Source organism: Pecten maximus, chromosome 12 (assembly GCF_902652985.1).
Source record: "Pecten maximus chromosome 12, xPecMax1.1, whole genome shotgun sequence".
Lineage (NCBI taxonomy): Eukaryota > Metazoa > Mollusca > Bivalvia > Pectinida > Pectinidae > Pecten > Pecten maximus.
Window position 1 is genome coordinate 32416502 of NC_047026.1, and position 18282 is coordinate 32434783.

Sequence of the window (18282 nt, forward strand, 5' to 3'; positions counted from 1 at the left end):
GATCATGAAAATTCCGGCGGATATCTGTGGGGATTAGCTGCATGTTTTTTGCAGCTATCGATAAGACTTTGCGGTTCAACAAATAACAAAAATGTAAATATCCGATAATAAATGTAAAAAATCACGATACGAACCTTCGAAATCTTATATTATAGGACTAATTAAAGATGTGAAGATTCATCCGAAGAAAAGGAAGAACCTAAGGGATGGGGCGATCCCCAGGGCCTGGCCACAGGGGCATGTTTAGTCTTATATAATTATATCTAAAAAAAAATTGCCAGGAAAAACTTATTTCTAAAGACCATTTTTTTAAATATAAGACTAGACATGCTCGTAGTCTGCCTAAAATATAAAAAGGACAGTTCGACATGCAATTAAGATGACGTATTTACAGTAACAATATTTGAATATATCAGTCTGTCAGTTGCTGCATACCACCGTTTTATTTGATTAAAACAATGGTTTTTTTTCAAATGTGACGAACTAACCCCCCCCCCCCCCCCCCCGGCAATTTTTAGATGACGGGTCATTCATTATTGGACAATGCAACACTTGTACAACTAAAAACTTACAGCTTTGTATTCATATTGCAGGGACCTAGCCGCTGCGTCAGCCATATCTTATAAACTGGTCGCCGTATTCTTCGTTAGACCTGTTTTTGTTCAGAAGCGGTTTGTCGATCGCATGGCGTTTTCCTTGCGTTGTAAATAGTAGGACCGCAGTGAATGTTCGAAGAAATCTCTAAAATAAAAAGAAATATTGTATCAAAAAACTAATATCCCCTGTCTTTTAGGAATAAAAAAAGATATAGTTTGAACCTAAAATAAGACAAAATATTAGTTTTCAACTTCATATTTTTCGGAACATTTTAACATTTTTATTATGAAACATTCCGAGGAGAGCCGAAAATAGGTCAATCGTCACAGGAAGTTGCAGACAATGTCATGAATGTTAGTAGGTACGCAAGTTTGTTTACAGTATAACAGCTGATTCTTACACAAAATACGCATTAGTCTTTGTGGAACGATAAGAACGCACATCGTCTTAGGAATTCTGATCATTTACACGACTTAATACAAATTAAGGCGGTCCAAATTAAGGTAGGTACTCAGACTCTTACCCTAAATTTGCAACAGAAAAATCGATTTAAAAGCTCAGCTGTACATATCCGCCACATATCTGTATTCGTGAAGCCAGAGACTTGTATATCACAAGTCTCTGGTGAAGCCCATCCCATAATTATCATCATCAATAATTATCGGGTACCGTAGGCCTCGCTAGACACATACAATTTTCTCCGTACAATATTCAAATGTGTTCTCAGGTGACCTAAATTTTTGACAGTGTATTGACAGATTGGGGAAATCTGCCATTTTCAGCGGGCCGTTTTCAGCTACACTAACTAAACATAGCTAGTCTACTATCGATAGCAATGCTCAACTATATTTTCCTTAATATGTTTATATCTAAACTGTATTTTATTTCGTTATCTATGTTTTCTGATCGCAAAACAGAAAACAGATTGAAAATCGGTTGAAAAACAAATGTTCTAGCAATGACAGGCATACGCGAGTTAAGGCACTTTCCCATTCTGCCCCGTGTTAAATAGGTCAATGTTGAATTCCATGTTTACCAGCTATAATTGTCTGTTCTTTCTATTTTCACTACACAGTAATCACAATGAAGTGTGTTCTACTTGTCTTTCATATGATTATTACGTTTATCGATGTTTTCTGTAGCAAAAACACATTTATTCATAGCCTCCCACAGCGTAAAAATGGCGTCATCGCTGCCATTTTGGTAGCCATGTGACAGCAAAAGAGGCCTAAAATATATATAAAGACACGTGTGAATCGAAATCAATTGTGTGTTTTGACTAATAGGAATGCAAAGCAATATCTAAACATGTGGTAAACCAGAAAAGAAAATCGTTTGGCAACAGAAACTGGAGCGGAGAGACGAGGTACCGATAAAATCGTTAATATTTCCTTACTTACCCTTTGTGACACCCCCTTGACAGTGATATTATGAAACCTAGGGCATTTTTCTTTCAGAAAACATAACTGTCAAAACTTAAGAATGAAGCGCAACCGTGCGCACGGTCAAAGAAGATGAGTATTCCACTCGGAAATGTAATTCGCCATGATTTTCGAAGGGGGATAACTCTAATGTAGTGGTCGTAGTTTACTACTTATGGAATATAAAAACGTACGGTAGGCCTATTACTCAAGCGTTTTTACACGAAAAAGTCGTCAATTTGAGTGGCGATCACTAGTTTTAATGGATGGTTGTAATATAAAAGTATGTTCTTTAATTTAAATGTAGATTCAGATTGCACTTGACTCATTTTGTTCACAAAGAAATCAATTCAATAATCAAATATATTTCCATTTTCATAATTATAAATTATAAATAATATAAATTATATTCCTGATTCAAATGCAGTCTTATTATTACCAAAAATGATTCAAACTGATATGAAATAGTTATTCGTGCTAAAACACTTTAGGTGTAAATTTATTTCACCATCAGTTTTACATGATAACCACCAGCATTAAAACTATGCCGTTTATCTTTTTTAAAGATATTTCTTGTTACAATTGTATTGACTTAAAATATAACAATAAATGCATCTTCCTGAAGATAGTTGCCTTATTTTTTGAAGAAATAGGAAAGTATCCTTTGATGGCAGGATCCAGTTGTTTTTACTACATTTCAAAGTGCCATAACTTTGTCAATTTTGAAGGTAGAGTCTTCATTTTTCACCATTTAACTCTATTTGTAAAGACCTTTCCAACAATGTATAACATGAAATGTTTCCTATAATTTAAAAAAATAGCCTGTTATTGCTAAATGTTCTATGCCATTTATAAAAAACGAAAAATCCACCGTCCTAAAATGGCATTTTTTTTTCAAATATACGAAAACCGCGTACTGCATGCATCTTGATAAGTTGAATAGGATTTTGTTTGTATAAATGCTGTAATAGTTGGCCAATTGTAATATTCAAACTAAAAACAGAACATTCTTCCATTTTTATGTAAGATATATTGCAGGTAAAATGCTCCATTATGGCCTTTTTAGTGGAAGTTACTCCCCTTCTTAAATTTAAAAAAAGTGAAACTGAAAGTATATAGGAATATCTTCAACGAGGTAGTAATAACACCTCAGTGTAGCTATAACACAATTTAATTAATTGCGTTTTTTATAATTATATATAAACAAATAAAAGTAATGTTGGTATGTAATAAACTGCAGTTAACACAAAGAATAAGTTACTGTAAATGCGTACATTCAAAACTAGGTCAAGTTGACTTTGACATGATGTCGAGTCTTTGTCAAAGAAATAGTGTTTTCATCTGTTATTGTAAATGTTTCATTTGTTTAATATTGATGCTTAAATTTATTTGCTTTGTTTTTGAGTAATTCAAACTAAGGGATTCCATACAAAACTAGAGAGAAAATGTGTATTGTGTACCGCCTAGGGTGTCTCTGCGCTACTTTCGACCGCCATCTTTGGTTTTACGAGGTTGTTCAGTGACCCCCATCTCGAATAAATGGCATTTTCATGTGTTTCCCGGGATTGTCATGCATAATATTGTATACCAAAAAAATCAGAAATGCTTAAGTAATACAGCCAGTATATATGGTAAAGCCGTTTGACTCGGCCGGAATCACGGTAACATTCATGTTTCAGTTTTTCAAAAAATCGTCATTCCTTCTGCTATTTTTTAACATATGAAATATAGTTAAATCAATAGGATTCCTAATGGATATTTTTAGGTAATTTATGCATTTGTATAGAATGATAAAGACAGTTAAATCCTATAATTTGGGTACATTTTTAAAGCGTAACTTTCTGAGATATTGATACAAGTTACCTGTCCTTTGCTTGAGCATAGCTACTATCGATAGCTGGATTCAGCTACTTCAAAACAATTTTCCTGTTGACGTGTCAAATACACAAAGTAGCATATGTGCGCCGCAAAATGATCTGGTACGCCACCCTACCAGACACGGTATTTAAACAACTTCCACGAATTGCAGCTTTTGTTTATCAAATAGGCCTAGCAAGTTACTGAGTAAAGGTATTTGGTTTGTTTTTGTTTAACGTCCTATTAACAGCCAGGGTCATGTAAAGGTATAGGTTTATGAATTAATATAATAATCTAACAATTTACAGGATTAATTATTAATCCATTCGACTTTCTGATATCACCTGTTCTTTAATTTGCTTTCATGCATAAAATTAATACAATTGTCACACTTTTATTATATCTGTCATTTCTCCAGCTCTTTTTATATGAGAGCGTATACGTACAGTTTATTTCAATAGATTTGGCATTTCAGCGCAAAATTTTGAATTTTGGTCTCAAATTAAACTGAATATTTCAAAATCTATTTTTTCTTTCTGTCAGTCAATCAGAAAGTTTGTCTTCAAAAGCGAGTTAATTACAGTAGACGGGGTAGTAATTTAATAAGTTATACAATCAATAAGATTATCAAATATAAGTAAACAATATTAACAAAATGAAGAAACAAAAAAAATTGTGAAGGTTGTATCCAAACTGGAGATAACCTTTTTTTTGGTTTTATGGTTTTGATACTTTGACAGATATATGTCACTGAGTTAAAATCATATTTCAACAGTGGACCTATATCTATTGTTTACAATTAAAAACATTCAGTTAAACAGATTGTTTAAAGTTATTTCATGTTTAAGCTGCATTTGGACGTATTTAAATGACATGTCACATACACTTTCTTTACAAGATAAGACGTTTTATTTAAAAGCAGCCCTCCCTTGACACTGTCTCACTTAAGCTTTTGGCCTTTGGTGGCGTGTTTGCCCTTCTGATGAAGGCTTTGAGTTATGTCCCCTGGCTGATTGCAAGATACATGTATACCATGCAGAGTCTATACAAATGGTAAATGTTACTCCTGCTAAGAGCTCAGCCTTATAGGAATGAGACAACTGGTATGCCTAGGCCTGCTCTCAATATATATCAAGTGTACCCAGGGCTTTTTCTTGGGGCTTTTGGGGGCCGTTAATTCCCAATTGAAATTATTTCATATTTAAGCCAAATTCCTAAAATTTGCAGTTCAATCCTGAAAAAATCTTTCCGAATTCACCAATTTTCTTCCCAAAATGAGACAAAAAGGCACTTTCCAAATTTAAACCAGTGAGAAAAAGCCCTGGTACACACGAAATAAATGAAAATCAAACCTCCTCGAAATTAATGATTTTACAGTAAGCTACTTGACAGCCCCTTTACATTGCTTTGTTATCTGATTATAATCAAAGTTGATCAGGTAGTCTATGTCAATGCCTAGTAGTGTGACATTTCCTTCACAAGTGATATTACTATTGATGTACTGTTAGCAACAGTCAGACTAGGAAGTTTTTGTAGCTTCTAAAGATTACTTTCTTTTTGCTTACAACATTACAAAAAATATTCTCCTTTAAAGATGATGCTATCATATTGTGGCAATCACGTCGACCACAATTGAAATTGACTGTATTAAACAACAGATTCCTGGAGTTAGTTGATGGTACATCTATCATTATCGATAAAGATTTTGATAATATTTTCGAAGTTAAGATTATCTCAAATATTTGTCTGGGGTTGACTCTTGTCTTTCTTGAGGAGGTCATAGTTTAAATCACATGCGCAGATGAGAACGTCAAAATGAATGAAAAATTTGTCAAGTCCTAAACATCACATCTGTTTCAAAAGAATGATTTTTAGGTAATGGTTGTCTATACATGCCTTAAATACACCGCTTTTTTTAATTTTAGGTCATCCGACCCGAAGGGTAAAGATGACCTATAGTCATCGTACTTTGTCCGTCGTTGTCCACTGTGTTCTTTCGCGGCCCACTGTGCGAAAACTTTTCTCATTTCAAACTTTAACCAGTTGTCTCATTTCATGCTGAGTGTCATTGGTACACTGTTAGTAGCTTTAGTAACTGTTCTGGTACATTTTCGACGGGGTACTTTACCAGTCCTGGGTTTATAGTGCTAATTATCTCCTGCTAGTCGCACTATGGAAAACTTGTTACTTCTATTAATATATGCAGCAGTGGAGTAAAACTGCTCTTCTGGTGTTTAATGAAATAGTTAACTTCTGCAAAGATGTCATAGTCTTTTATCAGAATGAAATAAACTACAAATTAATATGGAGATTTTCATCTCGTGTAACACAATGTCATCATATACAATTATAGCCTTTTGATAATATAAGGTTGATACATGGTTTTATTAACTTGGAAAATAATATCGAACACGGTCTAGGACATAGTCCAAGGCCGGTCAATGACTTCATATCGGGAATCATGTGACACTATTTCAGCCAATCAAATAGTGTGAAATATATGATTTTATAATCATTCTGCAATATCTTGTCTCGCATGATCATAGCATCTAGGAAAGTCAGTTTAACAAAACTCACTATTGTTTTTCAAATGTTTACTTTCAGTGCTGTTCACATCACTGGTATCGACATATAAAGAGCCGAAAAATGGAGATACATATATATGTCTTCCTTCAAAAGTCAATGAATGGTATTTTGTAGTAGGTGGTTTAAAAAGTTAAAAGTACTGTATACATAGTATACATGTACTTATAGTTATATATTGGGTAAATGTTTTTGAAAATATATAATTCTGTGTTTACCTGATGATCATGAGCTCACCAATGTTCTCCAGCCACCCGCTATAGCGCATGAGCACTCCCAACCCAATTACTTCCAGTCAGTTCATTTAACTGATTTTTCATTTTCACGAAGAAGTCTTGTGAGAAATATATCTGAATACGATCACAAGGTATTATTATACTATGAAATTAAAAAAAAAAAAATTAATTAAGTGTTAAACATGCAACATTATTCTACATATATATCTATGTCTACTGAACTTTGAACATGCTTGCCATGCAGTAATTAAGTGAACCACCATCCCAGTACAATGTGTATGTGATAGTATGATCCGTATGATTCCTAAAGGTTTAATTTATCACCACTGTCCACTGATTAGTATACATCACTACTAGTACACTGTTTCCTAGGTCAGTGACCTTACCTGGTGTAAAAAAGATAGGTGTGTACATGGCCAGGTCACTCAAAGCTATGTTATCTTAGTTATAACTTAATGGTGTATACATGATTCAAGGGATACAACTAGTACTGTGAACAGGTGGTTAATCGGTACAATATACACAGGTGTCATAATGTACGATAAAACAAAGTCATCTTAATTACCAAGTGGTCATCTTACCAAGTGGGCATCTTACTAAGTGGTCATCGGTACATTCGGGTACAATATATATACACAGGTGTCATAATGTACGATAAAACAAAGTCATCTTATATTACCATGTGGTCATCTTACCAAGTGGGCATCTTACCAAGTGGTCATCTTACCAAGTGTATAAAAGAGATATGTACCTATAATATTAAAATTAGCTACTGTAACATCAGAAAGCTTCAGTATAGTCAAAATATATTGAGAATTTTGGGATACATTAATTAATTTTACACCAACTACAACACATGCATTTCTGCACAGACTGCAGTGATTTCAAAGTTTTTAGGGTTGTCCAGTATTGAGGTTTGCTATCTATAGGGAAACTGCATGTATACATGTAAGAGTGTTAACTATGGATTTGTCTAGATTACTCAGTGTTGTCTGCTAGAAAGTTATATATAGGGATACAATTTGAATAGAATGGGTGTAGATGTTATTTAGGAAATAGTTTTGTAGCTACTTGAATGAATAAGAAACTAATACCATGTTGTTTTCTATGTTTCTATCAATAAAAATTCAAAATACATGCCTTCAAGGCTAATTTACACACTTTTAATTTTGATAACTTTAGAATTTTTATAAATGTTAACAGGATTGTTTTATGGTTAATCTGTTTTGCCTGCTGTAAATGTACAGATGTAAAATGTGAAGCCCCTGGTTAAGGTGTTTAATGTTTTAACAATCTTTAGAAATATTTCACCTACTTTTCATCCTAATTCTAAATACTACAATATGTCTTGACAACCACCTCTAAAGGTTTGCACATGTGTATACACTAACATATAAACTTACCTTTCACCTAGGAGGCCAGGATTCAGTTTCGCACTCAGACGTGAAATTAGGATGGTGTCACAATGCCCAATCACACTCTCCGGTTATTCCGTGTTTCTTCCCATAATAAGACCCCTCGTGTGCAAGTGATTAATATATGATGATCTATATTGTTTCGCAATTGTTGTAAAATACATAAGCTTTACATTTTTACAGAGTTATGGCACACTGATAAAATGTTTAGCACTAATTAGATATCTTGCTTCAGCCTAAATGGAAACATTACGGTAAACCTCCGATAAATTCGAACACGCGGATAGTTCGAACTCTGGCTGTTTATAACTGACACCATTTCAGATAGTTCGAACTTGTCAAATGAAGAACGTAACATAAGATTTTTTTTCGGCAAACTCCATTGAAAGCTCGCGACGACCTGGCCCCGATGACCGGCCCAGAAAAAATGCCAAGATGCCAAATTTGATCAACAAGTACGTTTAGGTTATTATATTGTATGCGTGATCATTAGAATGCATCTGTGATTTAATATATGCCCCATATTTTAGCGTTAATTCAGTTTTTGTTACATTGCAAAATACACCACGCACGAGACAGCTGATTGCAAATTTAGGCCCCGACAATGTATAAATACCATGCAATATTTGTATTCGCGCTGTATGGCAAACTAATTATAAGAAATCGTCTGTGTATTTTCACATATAACTAGTGTTAACTTAGCATTATGCTTATTTAATTGTGACTGAACATAGGTAAGCAGGCCACGCGAGGTGTCGCTTGCGGTAAAGTTGAAAGGATCGGCAGCCCGATCGTTCTGAGTGACGTGAAAAGCATTCACATCCAGTCAAAACAATCCACAGGTGTCCCAATTAGTGATGGATAATTTTGCAGGTATTAACTATGTTTGGTAGATAATACGACTGGGCATATTTAAAAGCAGACATGTTGATGTTCTGACCTAATTTTACCAACATAGACTATATCGCTTATTTTTACAGTAGTGCTTTCGTAAACGCAACGGGTTATGTAGACTGCTTTTGATATATTTAAGACACCATTTAATACAATAATATAGCGATAGTTTCTGATTCAGATAAAAAATATAACCATGCAAAGATTATACTGTACAAATGTTTAACGTTTGTGTCACAAATGAAACGTGTACTGTACTGTTTTGGGGCCTGCTGTAGCTACGCATTGCCCGAGCGGCTTCGCGCAATAACCATCATAATTATCGCGAAATGAAGAACGTTTAACGATCAATTAACATTGAATCAAATAAAATACTATGATTTTACTTACTTAAAAATGTGCCATTGTTCAGGTCGCCGTTGTTACGTATCAGATTTACGATGGATGTGTTTGTGTCTAATGAATTTACTCTGCCGAGATTTTCGCCGATATTGACTCGAATAGTTCGAACTCACGCTTATTTTCTGAAGCATAATTTCGAATAATTCGAACAGGTTCGTCAATATTTATTAAATTTTGTTCGAACTAACCGGAGGTTTACCGTAGTCACTTTATTCATCAACAGGAAATCTCCTATAAATTTGAAGTTTAAACAATAAAGTGAGTTAATTAGCTCACCTGGTCCAAAGGAAATTGACCAAATTTGGTCAGAAGCATCCGTATGGGGTTGGGACTCAAAATTGTACAAATGGTGTGGCTGATCCTCCAGTAGCCTGAGGGACGGGGCCAAAAGGGGTCAATTTGGCTAAATTGATATAAACGACATCTTCTCTGAAACTAAACGATGGATATCGCTCATATTTGACTGGTAGCACCCCTATCGGGTTGAGATTCAAAATTGTACAAATGGTCCAGCTGACACCCAGGGGGCTGAGGGGTAGGGCCAAAAGTAAGCAATTTGGCCACATTGATATGAACATTTTTTTTGTAGTGTTGAAACTGTTGAGATTCCTTACCCATAACCATATGCAGCATCGCTGGCCACTATATATGAGATAACCACAATCCCGTTGTAGAAACAATCCTTGGGTCTTTTTTAATTTCCATTCCCAGAGGGAGATTTGACTGCATTTCTGGGTTTTATCTTTGAAGCAGTTGAGGTCCCTTCCCCATGCATATATATAGTGTTGTTAGACATTAACAAATAAAGCGATTAACAAATTGCACATATTTTGACGTTTGGTCGAATCCAACCAGGTGAGCGATACAGGCCCTCTGGGCCTCTTGTTCAAAACCAGGTTTCATGTGAATGAGGTGGACATTTCTAAGAATAAGCGATGTTATCAAATTGACCTGATCCACATGAAATAGTGCAAACGCACCTTATAATATAGATATTACATTGTTCAATACAACATGTATGAGATGCATGTGCACCCATTTAGATATGACCTTATATATAAAAGGTCAAGGTTACGATATGACGTAAGCAATGTGTCATTTGTATGGTGATTCAGTGAAGTAAAAGTTAGTCGATCAGGGTAGCTGTATGGGTGAGTGAAGGACATTCCTCCGTAGTTGTAAGGCATAGATCCAGACAGCATCAGGTAACAGCTATATATACTAATTAGTGTTCAATGTGCTTTGTCTCCTGTTCCTCATCAAATGTCAAATGGTATTATGTAATTCTGAGCTAAGTACATAGATAAAGACATACTGTCATCTTCAATTAAGGCTAAAGTACACAAATTATATGTTTCCTTTCATGAATCAATTAACAGGGCCCAGATTCTTGTGTTACCAAATCATTTCTAATATAAGATGGTATGATCAACTATTTGTTTGTTAAGATTGACCTTGGGATTGTCATCATTGTGTTTGGATGACATGTACACCAGGCTGGTTGTTTTGTTAGATGATCATCTCAATAACAAGCTATTGTTATGTACATTACACCTGTAATCAAGTACAGGTGTAAAAAACAGGTGGGGGATGTTGTTTACTGCAGCCTGATGATGAACCATACATAGTCCGAGAGCCAGAGAAATTACTGGTACTGTATAACACTAATCAATATTGGACTGATGTTTTGCTTTGCATCTTCAGATTCCCATAGTATTGTGCAATGTATTGAGGATGCAACATGTGGTATGGTACTATAATGCTGTTTGATCATGATGACTGCTATAATAATTTCACCAATTTTGCTGTTCGAACATCTTGAACAATTGCCCTGTGCAGTTTAGGTCCAGGGTCATGATATTGGGTCAGTACGTATATATACATAGCATGCTGAGATGAAGTTATAATTCAAAGAATGGTCTTGGTCAAGTACTCTCAAGGTCACAGCACTGGTCAAATACATGTATATTGAATTTTATTTTAAAAGAAAAATCATCTGTCAGTATATATAGATATCAGAACTCAGGTGACCAGTAAGGCCTATATGGGCCTCTTGCTTTATTGTACACACCTGTAGCTTCAAAAAAGTAAGAATGACATTGACATGGGGTTAATTATACCCCCCCCCCCCCCCCCCCAAATAAAGAGTTAGGGGGGTATACTGGAATCACCTTGTCCGTCTGTCCATCCGTCCCTCCCTCCCTCTGTCCCTCTGTCCCTCTGTCCCTCTGTCCCTCTGTCACAAAATTTGTCCGGCTATGCATTTGCTCATTTCTTTATGGATTTCACTCAAATTTGGTATATAGTTAGAAGACCATATGAACTTGTGTCCCCTGCAGTGATTTTGCGATTTAGCCCTTTTTAACAGAGTTATGCCCCTTTTTCATACAAAATGTGTCATAATTTTGTCCGGCTATGCGTTCACTTAGTTTTTGATGGATTTTCTTGAAACTTTATACAGAGTTGAAGGATGGCATGAAGTTGTGTCTCCTGTAACGGCTTCTTCTGAAAAAAACCTTTTTACAGAGTTATGCCCCTTTATGTAAAAAATGGTTACTAGCTTGTCGGCTATGCATTTGCTTTGTTTTCAATGGATTTTACTAAAATTTGGTATGTAGTTAGAGGACCCTATGAGGCGTAGCTCTATGCAAAGATATTGCCAAATTACTAGTTATAATAGAGTTATGCAATTTTTTCTTAAAAAACAAGCAAAATTTTGTTCGGCTATATATGCATTCACTTAGTTCTTACCTAAACATAGAACATGTTTGATTTGGTTATAGTACCATAAATAGGCAGCTTCACAAAGTATCCAAACCAATCGTGGAAAAGCGGGGGGTATACTTGTCACCCCCTCGGTGACAGCTCTAGTTTACTATTCCACAAAGCTGTAGAAAAGATCCAGTACATATAAGAGGTAAAATATCCTGAATTCCATGCAAGCAAGCATTTTCATGCCCAATGGTGGGTCATATTTTTGCCTATGTCCATCCTATCCTGCCACATGATGCCCTGTTGTGTCGTGCGCGTGTCCCTAATCAAACTAAACACTTAGCAACTTCATTCTTTGACAGATTTTGGTCAAACTGAAATGTGGGCGTTGTTTCAGGGTTCCAAGGTCAAGGCTAAATAGAGGTCATATTGCTGTAAAATCATCAGCTGATTCAGTGTCATCCCTCTAGCTACTTCATTTATCTTATAGAAAACTGAAACTTATTCTCGTTTGGAAATATTTAATTACTAACCTAAGACTTTCCATGACAGACAAACAAGTGTTCTGATAGAGCATGTGGCGCAAGTCCCACCTTTTGATCCTAGCTTCTGTACTGTCCCTCATTCTGGGGCGAGACTACTTTAATCTATCCTATATACCGTAATCAACCAAAAGATTCATAAACAAAAAATGCTGGTACAAACTCGGACTTTACCTCATGATCAGGTCTGTACTACTACTGGTGATGTCAATTAGTATGATCCTGTGTAACAGCCAATCAAAATGAAATCTATTTAGAAAGAATTAAATGACAGATAATATAACAAAAATAGAATTATTACAAATCCATGCAGACATGGTATAATAAAGCTTTGATACATCTGACATATATATCAATGATACATGGTACATGTATATACAAGTGAATTATCACTCAATAATATAAACACAAATGCTTGATATACATGATTGCAGTCTATCATACTCTTAATAAAAGTACATCAGAGTACTCATAATGATTGGATCAAGTCCAATCATTGTTGTATTTAGGTATAGATATATTAACAAAGACTTTGCAGAAAAAAAGTTTCTTTCAAAACAGCTGTATTGAAGTAATGAAGATTGGAATTTACAAATATACATGTATACAATATTTATACAGGCAGACATAACTCATTCCCATTAATATAATAATATATATATATGCCCACTTCCATACTTGGATTCTACATTTACATTGTATATATGAGGGTTCCCAGTGAGCTTATTACAAGATAAACTGTTAACCTTCTGTCTGAGGTTTGGTATAATGAATTCCAATGCTAATCAATGTAGATGTCTTCAAATTTCTGCCTAAATAGAAATTTACGTATACACTAGGTTTCACTCTAATGAAGGTTTTGTTCATATTTTTCTTAGAAAAATGATAAAAATTCCATTAATTCTGAATTTAACATCCAACCTCTTTTGTAGATTTTTTCATGGACCAAAGACAATGAATATAATTATTATTTAAGCAGTATAGACATGAAATTGTAATATTTTTATAATCTTAATAACTGCAATTAATTGTGATATTTATAATCTTAATAACTAATATATTGTTCTGTTTGTTAACAATAAATGAAGAAAAATGTAATTTGGTATTTGGGCTCTCATTCGGTTACTTTTATTGTAACCTCTTCGATTTGGACTTGTAAATTCGGGGAATTTATTGCCCCCAATTCATTATATCATATTTTGTGTATTTATTTCTTATGTAGATGATATGCTTAGGATCGCCCAAGCTCGGGGGTCGCCCCATCTGAAACAGTCTTAGCAGAACTGCCTGCTTTATCTACCAACTGCTTACTCTGTGGCTTGTGTGGGGGTGTCCCGACACTTTAACGCTAGCCTTCCACCTCTGGGTTGCGAGTTCGAAACCTACGTGGGGCAGTTGCCAGGTACTGACCGTAGGCCGGTGGTTTTTCTCCGGGTACTCCGGCTTTCCTCCACCTCCAAACCAAATAAATTGAATTGAAACCTGGCACGTCCTTAAATGACCCTGGCTGTTAATAGGACGTTAAGCAAAAACAAACCAAACTCTGTGGCTTGAGGTCGCTCAAGCTATAAGCTATATATAATGATCGCTCAAGCTTGGGGGTTGCATGCCCCAATAGTATCATTAGTATTTTATATTTTTAGGTGTATCTTTTTAGTAGTGAGTCAAATTTTATTATGTAATATTGTTAGTTGCGTTGATGTAATTTAGCTGTAAGAATGAGCAGCCCCTAAGAATGCCAAAACATTTAATAATTAATATGAGCCTGAACAAGTTATTGGTTCCATTCAATAAATTTTTGACTTTCATACTGTTTTGTTGTGTTGTGTATAAATTATACATATCAATTAAATTGTGTTAAATTCATAGGATCTACAATATATTTACCTATATGAAAATGTGTAATGAAAATACACAATTGTATGTTATACGAGAACTGTGATTTCTGTTTGTTGAAAATCTGCAGATTTATCAGTACGATATCAATTAATTGGCAGAAAATAACCGTCAATAATCTCCTTAATTACAATTATGACAGTAAAAACAAAACAATGTAAAATATTTTTTAGATTCATTTATCAAACTTGGGAGTTACATTCCCTAAAAACTGGACATATCCATTAGCATATGACTTATAACTAATTTATAAATGCTTGAACAACGTCATGTGAACCCTGCCATCTCATGTAATATACAGTTTTTGATATATAGTGTATAGTTGATTATTAGTATGTGGTACATGCATGTATATGATATGGGTTTGTCAGAATGTATAGACCAGGCTTTCTGATTCTGGAATCAAACCTATTTAACTTTCTAATGAATTATATATATATATAAGTAGTATATTACCTCACGACTTTTGATGTGCTAGGTAAAGTGGGTGAAGTATTTATTTGTTGAAGTCGATCTACCTGATGTTTACATGCTACCCTTGTGACCTACAATTCCAAGGGTTATTGCCCCCTCGGCCACTTAAGGTTTTGTTCTTCCTTTTCAAAGATGGTTAACTTCTTAAATGACACAAGGCAATTTATTGTTAAATTAAGGGAATCAATTTTGATTCGACTTTTAAATTGGTTTCTTCATATTTCTTTATTTATACTGTACAAACTTTTGATAAGTTTACTACCACATTTATCTACAAAAAAGCCCCTGCCCACAAATAAATACCCTTCTTAACTTTTGTAAAATCATTAATTTTTAAAATAGTGAGCAAAATTTAAAAAAAAAAATAAAACCTCACCAAACTTCAAAACTAAACCTTTACACTAGGTGATGTATTTGGGGATTTATATGGTATTTGCAAAAGTTAGGTATTACTAAGTACTTGTATCATAATGATTTTACCCTATTGTCTTATTGTACCACATGTACACACACAGTGTTACGTTGTACATAATGTTTATGGATTAATTCTAATTCAGGTTAAAGGTTAACACAGGTATATAATGTGTGGTTTGGTCTAGTCGTGTTTATGATAGATCATTTACATAGCTCATTGTTACATTTCACATATAACTGTAGGTTAAGTGTGGACTATTTATAGCATTTTGAGAATGCGTTCAAAATATGGACTATTTATAGCATTTTGAGAATGCGTTCAAAATATTTCCTTGGTTCATCATGAATTCAGTAGTATATCGGTCTCACTTGTATATCGGTCTCACGTGTATGTAACATACCACTCACTGTAGCTGGACTTGCCATGAGTGTATGTATATTGTGAAGTGTAAAGTGTGTATCAATTCCTTTGTATAGAATTCATTAAACTGGGTAAGTAATATAAGATGTATGACATATCCTGGTACTATATATATACTGAGATTTTATACATGTTAGGGGACAGGTAGCTGACGCAGGTGTACAAACGTTCTATACAAAGGAGAATATTTCATTGATACCATGGTACAATGTATAGGAGGGAGTGCCTTCAAAAGGGATTGGCTATAACGGGGAATAACATATACCTGGTACTGGTCACCCAGGCACAAGTGGAAATTTGGATGTATTTACATTTTCCCCATAAAAGGTATGATGAAATAGTACTTGCACTGATCTTACGTCCAGCTCAGTATAATTTTGATAATAGACCTGTTCTGTTTGTAATTACTAATTATTCAAATTCAAATTCAAATATTTATTGCATAATTCACACTATGTAAGTTATTTCATGGCAATATATACAAAATGGTTTAATTCTATAAGAGTGTTATATTGTGAGATCGGATACCTATAGCCCACTCTCCTCAGTTCTTGATTATAAAATATGTAAATGTCTGCTTAATAAATATATATATAGACAAGTACTTCCTATCAGCAGAGTTGTTAGTTGACAAAAAGAAGGTTGTTTTCAGATTTTCATCATATATCATAACATCTATATGGAAATTGTTAATTTAAAGGTGTGTTTTTATAAAATTTTGATTTTTTTTGTATTTCATATCGTTTTTAAAATTTCTGAATTGAATTTATAGATTGAATACCAGACTTTATACCGTACACAAACATAATTATTCTGTTGAAATTTTGAATTTAAAAGTAGCAATATGTAATACAGTTATCAGAGGTTTGAGACAATATAATATTACCCTATATTTACAATATACATGTTGATCAATGTGATATGGTCCAGATCACTCCCAGTAAGAAAGTCATTAACTATTAATGTATACCAACATTTGACAGGATACAGATTAAATGGTCGCCATAGGAATTGACAGTATTGTATTGATTATGGTGTATACAGGTACTCTATGATCAGTAATATACCTGATACTGTGTCGAGTTACGATTGTACTACCAGATGGGACTATCCGCGTTCACTCCATCATTCCATTATTTGATTAGTCTGCATGCTACTGTTTGTCTCTGCCTTATGTATACACAGTAACTTATTATACAAGAACATTTTAAGACAGAGAGGTGTGAAACTTCCTTCACTATTCATCACTTGAAAAAAAAAATGCACACCAAGTGTGTTCAAATAGATGGGTTTTATGTGTAAATCACTTTAAAATAAACTATTTCTTTACAACCAAGAAGGACTGGCTTTTGATAATTGATCATTAACATGCTGGAATGAATGACCCTAACTCACTTTCAGTAATTTCTTTATCTTTATATGTTTCAGGTGTTTTATTTACAACTGAATACTAGATCTGAAGACACCACCTACATACAAAATGCTGACACCGGAGAACATGCCTTCATCACCAGTCAAGAGAGATCACTCGGGGAACTTTGTTAATATGAATGGTTCTACTACTCATGTGGACGGGGGAAGCAGCAAAATGCATGTGTATAAACGACGGCCTTCTCACAGGTAATAAACGACAATGATCACACAGGTAATCATACTGTAGTGTATAAACGACAATGATCACACAGGTAATCATACTGTATTGTATAAACGACAATGATCACACAGGTAATTATACTGTAGTGTATAAACAACAATGATCACACAGGTAATCATACTGTAGTGTATAAACGACAATGATCACACAGGTAATCATACTGTAGTGTATAAACAACAATGATCACACAGGTAATCATACTGTAGTGTATAAACAACAATGATCACACAGGTAATCATACTGTAGTGTATAAACAACAATGCTCACACGGGTAATCATACTGTAGTGTATAAACAAGAATGATCACACAGGTAATCATACTGTAGTGTATAAACAACAATGATCACACAGGTAATCATACTGTAGTGTATAAACAACAATACTCACACAGGTAATTATACTGTAGTGTATAAACAACAATACTCACACAGGTAATTATACTGTAGTGTATAAACAACAATACTCACAAAGGTAATCATACTGTAGTGTATAAACAAGAATGATCACACAGGTAATCATACTGTATTATATAAACGACAATGATCACACAGGTAATCATACTGTAGTGTATAAACAACAATACTCACACAGGTAATTATACTGTAGTGTATAAACAACAATACTCACAAAGGTAATCATACTGTAGTGTATAAACGACAATGATCACACAGGTAATCATACTGTAGTGTATAAACAACAATGATCACACAGGTAATCATACTGTAGTGTATAAACAACAATGATCACACAGGTAATCATACTGT

General features: G+C 34.3%; 2 protein-coding genes across 6 annotated transcripts in view; one reads left to right on the forward strand and one right to left on the reverse strand.

Annotated features, from left to right (window-relative positions):
- Positions 1 to 719, reverse strand: part of LOC117339105 (U5 small nuclear ribonucleoprotein 200 kDa helicase-like) — a 60431-nt gene extending 59712 nt beyond the window's left edge. For 2 of the 3 annotated variants that reach the window (XM_033900488.1, XM_033900487.1), the window contains exon 1: positions 573 to 719. In XM_033900488.1, the coding sequence (XP_033756379.1) occupies positions 573 to 617 (45 nt within the window). In that variant the 5' untranslated portion in view covers positions 618 to 719. The remainder of the gene's footprint in view (positions 1 to 572) is intronic. The other variant, XM_033900485.1, reaches the window with a different exon arrangement.
- A 212-nt stretch (positions 720 to 931) lies between these two features.
- Positions 932 to 18282, forward strand: part of LOC117339653 (cytosolic purine 5'-nucleotidase-like) — a 42487-nt gene continuing 25136 nt past the window's right edge. The window contains exons 1-2 of one of the 3 annotated variants that reach the window (XM_033901362.1): positions 932 to 1100; positions 17293 to 17484. In XM_033901362.1, coding sequence (XP_033757253.1) covers positions 17345 to 17484 — 140 coding nt within the window. In that variant the 5' untranslated portion in view covers positions 932 to 1100; positions 17293 to 17344. Of the gene's footprint in view, positions 1101 to 15838; positions 15936 to 16073; positions 16192 to 17292; positions 17485 to 18282 lie in introns of those variants that run through there. The other 2 variants (XM_033901363.1, XM_033901364.1) reach the window with 2 other exon arrangements.